Source organism: Cetorhinus maximus, chromosome 16 (assembly GCF_964194155.1).
Source record: "Cetorhinus maximus chromosome 16, sCetMax3.hap1.1, whole genome shotgun sequence".
Lineage (NCBI taxonomy): Eukaryota > Metazoa > Chordata > Chondrichthyes > Lamniformes > Cetorhinidae > Cetorhinus > Cetorhinus maximus.
The window spans coordinates 74,180,622-74,188,297 of record NC_135894.1 but is presented as its reverse complement, the minus strand read 5'-3'; the positions used below and the strand labels follow the sequence as shown (position 1 = coordinate 74,188,297).

Below are 7,676 nucleotides of genomic sequence, written 5' to 3'. Positions count from 1 at the left end.
CTCTGTAATCTGTTTTCCTTCCCTCCTCAACCTCCCCACCAAAAAAAATACAATGAATGGGGAAATTGCAAAGTAATCTGCATGCTATCAGTTTCAGCATACTGATATGGTAACATGCTATGTACATGCCTGACACTTGTTCTCGTTCAAATAAAATTAATTGCAATTAGATTCCACAACTTAGCGTATATACAAATGGATGAAACACTGCTTACGTTAGGGCATTTTTCTTTTTGCAACCAGTGACAGTGCAAAGGGCTCAACTGAACAGCAGCACAAATGACACAATGCACTATTTTGTTACATCATCCTCTGCATCCTTTTTAAAAAAGATAAACTCAACAGTACAAAGGTCCTTTCCATAATCCCTGCCCTAGTTATGACTCAAGGGTCTATTTATCAAACCAGTGGAGCAGCCATTTACTCAGTCTGCAGCATGGTTGAAATTATTTATTGCTTAACTTGGTACGTTTCAAGTACTCCTTGTGGGAAAGAGTCCCAAGTCAGAGAAAAAGTCATCCTAGAATTAAAATTGAAAACTTGCACCTTAAAATGGCATTAGCCTCTATCTCAATAATAGGAAAGTAATGATTAAAGTTTCAAAGTAGAATGACCAGGTACCATATTGACTGCACTTTCCACCTTGGACAGGTGTGTGGGGAACTCAATTCCACCCCAACCCCCAGACAATCCCCAAAGGCAAAATTTTATAGTGCTAGAATGAGAGAGTATGAAGATCACTACCAAGTTGAACAATAAACTTATCTAATCATCTGGTAATCAGAAAAAAATGCATAAATGTCCTCATCAATATTCATCAACATAAATCTACTTATTTCCATAGCTACAACATTTAGTGAAAATTATGAAACAAAACAATGATAGGGTGTGAACAATAGTTCAATAAAGCTAGAAAGAAAAATAGAAAATATAAAGTTATGATTGAAAATAATACCACTACAGAATTTTAAAATATTCCTCAAACTGCCTTGTTCTCTCACCCCTTCTTTTGTCCCAGTGTCTCCAACCAACATCATATTTTCTTTTTCAACCAGAATAGCTCGGACAAAGCTTCACATCACCCATCATTACTGTTCCATTATTACTTGAAAGCAGTATGCTATTCCAGAATATAGTTAGTTCACCCTTCTCCCTGTTCCAATTCATGGACAAGTATTTTAACTGTTGCTGAAGTACATGAAACTTAAAACTGAGATGGAGATTTGTGTACTGTGGCCTTCTAGCAGTAGAACTGAATGAGTTATTGGTCCATTAACGGAATAGTCATTTTGATAACAAAGTCAAAGCAAGAAGCCAAAAAAATCACAAAGCAGTATAATTTATTAAACTGTACACCACTATAAACAGAACTATTTTAAACTGAATGTGCTACACATTATTAGTCAACTGGTTCAAAAATTTACAGTTGCGTTTAAAATCTTCACATTTCCAAGACGTCTGGTTACTTGATGATCAGCAGCTTTGAAATGACCTGGTACACTATCTGTCCTGCGTGTACAGATTCATTAGCTATCAGTTCTCTGCTGACTGTGTAAGTGCAGAATCAAATCTTGTATCTCCTCCCGTTTTTTCTTTACCTCCTCTCGCAGGAACCATTTATCCAGCTGCAATGGCAATTCAAAATTTGTGATGGGTTTCTGTGGAAAGAGAAATAAAATACAATTTTGCAAAGAGGAAGAAAGGCCACTTACCAATGTAAGAGTAAACTGTGTTTTGAAATGATTCCTCAATATTAATTTGAATAGAACTCCATTAATAATTAAAAAATAATACAAACACAGCTATGCTAATTGTTTGTCCACCTTGATGGGACTGTTCTTATTTAGTTCCTCTTTCACCTATCCACTCATATCCAATGGATCCCTTCCCAGTGGCTCCTCTTCCCAACCCTCACTGTCACCTGGGGAGATCCCAAAGGCTGGATTGTCACTGTGCAACGGAGGTGCAAATCAGGTCGCAAAATGCTGAACTTAGTTTTCTTTTTGCTGGAAAAGTATTTTCATACACCATATTCCAATTATATATTATCCAGAAATCAGGGAATATGAAATGAAAACTAACTAAGAATCTCAGCGATCTCATGATACCCAAGAAGGTTCTACAAGTTGTTGTGCCACAGATATTGATTGCTGTGAAGGGCCATTGAATAATCAGAAAAGCATAAGCTGGATTGGATCCTTGCAAGGAAGGTGCTAAATGGGTGATCACTGTATACAAGTATCAGGCAATGACCATCTCCAACAAGGGAGAATCCAACCCCTTGATGTTCAATGGCATTACCATCACTGAATCTCCCACTATCAACATCCTGGGGGTTACCATTGACCGGAAGCTGAACTGGACTAGTCATATAATTACTGAGCCTACAAGAGCAGCTCAGAGGCTAGGAATCCTGCGACAAGTAACTCACCTCCTGACTCCCCAAAGCCTGTCCACCATCTTCAAGGCACAAGTCAGGAGTGTGATGGAATACTCCCCAGTTGCCTAGATGAGTGCAGCGCTCACAACACTCAAGAAGCTTGACACCATCCAGGACAAAGTAGCCCACTTAATTGGTGCCACATCCACAAACATTCACTCCCTCCACCACCGACGTACAGTGGCAGCAGTGTGTACCATCTACAAGATGCATGCAGGAATTCACCAAGGCTCCTTTGACAGCACCTTCCAAACCCAAGCACTACCATCTAGAAGGACTAGGGCAGCAGATAGATGGGAACAACACCACCACCTGGAAGTTTCCATCCAAGCCACTCACCATCCTGACTTGGAAATGTATCGCCGTTCCTTCACTGTTGCTGGGTCAAAATCCTGGAACTCCCTCCCTAACAGCACTGTGGGTGTACCTACACCACATGGACTGCAGCAATTCTAGAAGGCAGCTCACCACCACCTTCTCAAGGGCAACTAGGGATGGGCAATAAAATGCCAGCCAAGCCAGCGAAGCCCACATCCCATGAATAAAAAGAAAAATAAGCAATCGGTGTCTTGGACAACTAGAACATTAAGGCGGCTTGAATAATGCAAGCTGTCCAATATAGATCCATTAATTTGGAGCTGTTCATTTCACAGTTATGAGGAAATTTTCACTTGGGGCAACAGCTATTGCAGTGGTATGGATATAAATGCTCAGAAATTCTGGGTTTGCTACTATAACAATCTTTAGCCAGATAATTGGAAGGGCTAAAATGTAGAGAGGCAGGCAGTGACTGTTAAAGTCCCAAGCATTCAATTGATTAAACTACCATTTGATCAGCACTCTAGGGCACTTCAACAACTTTCCTAGTTCACTAATTGAACTAGGATGTGCACATTTGTGACTGAAGACCAGAATTCTTCCAATTCAGCAACATTTACACTAACAAGCTAATGCTCCAGCAAGTCGGCTGATGCAAGTTAGACAAGCAATAAGAAGCTTACTAGCACTCAGAAACTTAATATGAAGACTCTTCACCAGCATTATTGATTCCCAATGGTTAAACAACACCCAGTTAATCAAAATTAAGTTACCTGAAAAAAGCTCTCCACATATTGCAGTAAGTAAATACCACAGTCACTGCTGTTATCTTGCTTAGGAACTCTGGGGACTGAGCCCTTCATGTTTTCAGCTGTGAAATTGCGCTGTCCTCTTTTTTTCACTTCCCACTCAATCTGCAGATACCTAATTCAAGGAAAAGGGAAAGGTGTCAATACAGCTTTTATTTATCATTATTGGAAAACAATAGAACTGTAGCAGTAGTTAATGATCCAACTGTCATAACCAATTTGTACAGTACTTGTACAGCACCTTAAACATAGCAAAGTATCACAAAGTACTTGACAAAAGGAGTGGGATAAGTTGGGTGGGACAGACACCAAACAGAATGTAGGACTTATGGGAGATGATTGAAAGAATATTTGAAGAAATAGGTCTCAAGGAATTGTCTGGGAGTGTTGTAGGGAAAAGAATAAAGTTTCAAAAGTGAAAGGCTAAAGGATAAGTAATTAATGGTAGGGAGGAAACAAAAAGGGAAGTGAGAAAAAATAGATCAGAATTAAAAAAACATAGAGTGCAAGCTAGGTTGTGGAGTTAAGGGGGATTGCAGAGATGCTGGGGAAAACCAAGGCAGAATTTGTAGACAAGAATCTGGAATCAGTGCATTAGCAACTAGTAGCTAATGGGTCAACAAGAAAGGATGATTAATAAGTGGCCCTTAGCTAATGAAGCTTTGAATGAATTTGAGTTTATGCAAGGTGGTACATGAGGGGAGTCCTGAAGTCAAGTCTGGAAGTGACAGGAGCATGGATGAAGGTTTCAGACAGAGTATTATTTGGGCTAGGGACACTAGCAGATGATCTTATGAAGAGAATTGCCACTTTTGGGGTGTAGAGGATGTGGGTTTGTGGCTCAGCAGGGGGTAAGACAAGATATTGAGGATGTGCATGATCAAATTCAGCCTCAAAAGGCAGCCAGGCAGGGAAAGAGAGGAGGGAGCTAAATGTAAGGGTAAACAGGGTAACTTTTGGCTTGCCAAAGTTAAACTGGAAAAAGTTTGGCTTATACATGGAAAAGTAAGTCAAGTAGTCAAACAACACAGTGGCAGCATGGAGTCAGGGTCGTGTAAGAGTTGTAGAGATGGGTATCAGCATAGATGTGGAAGTGAAGGATGCTTACAGGTAACACCACTGAGGAGTAGCATATGGGAACACGCAATGCCAACATCTGCATACCTTGGTGAGCATCAACAGCTTTGGGGGATGCGGTGGGGTGGGTGGTTTATACATCAGATGAAGAACACCCCACTGCTGCAGTTCAGATGTAGCTGATGCTCTTGCTCAAAGCAAAATCATCTTCCTCTTTGCAGGGTAAAATGTTTCACTACTCCATGATCACATTGAAAGGCATGGACAATCTAGAACTCCTCTACAAAAATCACCTTCTCTGAGAACCCACTTCTTTACCTCTAACATGAAGCATGGCAAACTTATGAATTTCAATCTCCAAATTTTGAGGATATTTGGTTAGTGCTGGGAACTGTAAACTCCCAGATTATCTATAGCCCGGTTGGATATGCAAAAAGAATAAAGCACTCTTTCTGTCCCAACAGTGCATCTCATCCAACCCCTGAGGAGTAACCTTTGGTGCTCTATTGATATAATTTTCCATTTCTCACACAAGCTATCCTGTGGCCCTCAGTTAATTAGGTGCAGTTTTGTGCTGAACAACATTTCAGAACGAAGGCTGATTTTGTCCTCATCAGTCACGTGTACACATACAGCAGAGGTGGGAGAGTGGTCAGGAATGGGACATCGACGTGAATTTTGCCCTCTAAAACTGAAGCTGGTACCAGATGCAGCACCTCTAACCACTTCTGTCCCAGCTGAAAACACTGTTTGCTTTTCCATTGATTCAAAAAAAATTGCAATTATTTTTATTTTATAGATTGTGGTCCAGGTCTCAAATGAATATAAATCACCTCTTGCAAGTATATGCCCATTTTTAAAGTATTTGATAAAATGCTTAGGACAAAAGGTAACAAAAGGAATTATTTTTATAAGTGTCAGACTCTGAGGATTCCTATTAATTAAAATAAATTTAAATAAGTTATCTTACCTACATGACTCCCAACAGATATAATATACTTTACTGATACTCACTCTCGTAAAATCTTCACTGTGTGCAATTGTGAAGCTGCTCTTAGTGAATCCATAATGAGAATACAGGGCCTGAGATGAAAAATTAAATAATTTCAATTACCACTTCATACTTAAGTTTGATTACTAAGTTTCTAGTGGCTGAGATCAGCACTGTGGTAGAAATGGATGGCCTGAGCCTCACACCACTACAATCAACAAAAATAAAAAGTCACTGACTGATAATCCTGACACATCTGACAGGATTCATGCGCCAGCCTTGTAACTACACCCCTTATTCCTGATAAGAATCAAAATAGAATAGCAGGGTTTAAATGCAACTTCCAAAATCATACTCATTCAAGTTATGTTTGTTTTTTCTTTCACAGCAAAACCAAAAAGTAATTTATAAACACTCACAGCTTATTATAAATCAAGAAAGGAAAAAACAGCTTAGTACATGACACGGACACAGCCATGATTTTATCAAATGACGGATCAGGCTCAAGGGGCCGAATGTCGTACTCTTGCTCCTAATTTGAATGTTCATATATTAGAGGGGAAAAGGGAAAAAAGGAAGCATTTGTATTTCGAGAGGGAGAAAGGAGGGTTAAGTATGCAGAAGGCACTGCCTGCATGATCTTGGCATTTGCAGCCATACATGGCAAGATTAGTAAGTCACCATTTCTAATTACCTGCAAAAGGAAAAGGATTACTTACTCCTAGTTAGTGACAATCTATTGCTTGGAATAAAAACAATTTAGTAAACTACCATTTAGTAAGTCAGCAAATTATCATTTCAATGTTACTTACTGTTTGAGTATCCTTTTTTTTTGTTGGTGCAGGTTGATTGGTGCCTTTATACATCCCTGTAAGAAATTGAATGCAATTTTAAATAAAACTATTTTCCAGCTCCACTAATGGCTCAGCTGGTAAATGTAAACATGTAAATGAGGCATAAAGGTTCAATTACCAGTTTGTGCCAAGTTAACTAATCTCAGCCAAGAATGTAAGTAATTGTGATGGGGATGAGGCCAGATGGAAAAGGGAATGCAGAAGTTGGTATTTCCACTTTCCATTGTTTAATGCAGCTTAAGTTTTACATTCAACATTCTCCTCGAAAATTATTATTGCAAACAATGCTGGAACTTCTAAGTTCAGCTGAGGACTCACACTTCATAGAAACCTCTGGTTCTCCAATGTGCCTTTTCCAGAATAGTTCAAAATGTATAACTTCAAATGTATATCTTTACCAATGATCATACATTGAGAAATGCTTCCAGGCAGAAGTTCTGAACTTGCCTTTCACCAATTTGTACTTATATCCCCTTATCCTACAGGTTAAATGTTCTGGATTAACCTTCTCTCTATCACATTGATACCTTGTGTGCCTCTATAATATCTTCATTCAATTCAACTTTCAAGGCTGAAGACCCCAAGCTTTATTCAGAACCCTGTGGCATGAGACTTGCAGCCCTTCTTTGCACCAGTTAGGATGTTTCTCTCACTCTGGGTTATCTGAATTGATTTCAGGACATAAGATGGGGCCTGACCAGAAAACAGTCCAGCTTTAGCATGATGCCCTCAGACTTCTACACTACTGTTTTGTTTGCTTTATGGACTGCTGCTCCGAAACTAATAGACTGGACAAGATAGAGTCTATCGACAATCCTTGACCTCTTCCAGCCTTTCCACCAATCAATGATTCATTCTTCTACATACTTAGTTTTCAATTAACCTAGACCCATATTGTCCTCATCTAAGAGGATATGTTCATTAAGAATTTAAGCTAATTATTGTGTTATTTACCTGAATTCTGGAGCTGGACAATGCTGAAGAAGTTACACAAGGAACACTGCTGGAGTCTTTATCTGCAACAGAGCAAAATTTGGTCACTGTAACAATGCATTCATTCTGTATGCTAATTCATATCAACCTGAATTACTGCACATCTGATCCCCAGCAAGCATACACAGCCATATTACAGTGAATAATTACACATATGCTTAAGGCTGCCAGATAACATCTGGAGATTAGGTAGT

General features: G+C 39.3%; 1 protein-coding gene across 6 annotated transcripts in view; it reads right to left on the bottom strand.

The window, feature by feature from the left end:
• Positions 1 to 1,320: 1,320 nt before the first annotated feature.
• The window catches only part of LOC144691709 (sentrin-specific protease 7-like), an 88,844-nt gene continuing 82,488 nt past the window's right edge, over positions 1,321 to 7,676 (bottom strand). For all 6 annotated transcript variants that reach the window (XM_078560075.1, XM_078560079.1, XM_078560074.1 and 3 more), the window contains 5 exons: positions 7,444 to 7,505; positions 6,448 to 6,503; positions 5,659 to 5,727; positions 3,532 to 3,682; positions 1,321 to 1,658 (listed from right to left, as the gene is read on the bottom strand). In XM_078560075.1, coding sequence (XP_078416201.1) covers positions 1,527 to 1,658; positions 3,532 to 3,682; positions 5,659 to 5,727; positions 6,448 to 6,503; positions 7,444 to 7,505 — 470 coding nt within the window. In that variant the 3' untranslated portion in view covers positions 1,321 to 1,526. The remainder of the gene's footprint in view (positions 1,659 to 3,531; positions 3,683 to 5,658; positions 5,728 to 6,447; positions 6,504 to 7,443; positions 7,506 to 7,676) is intronic.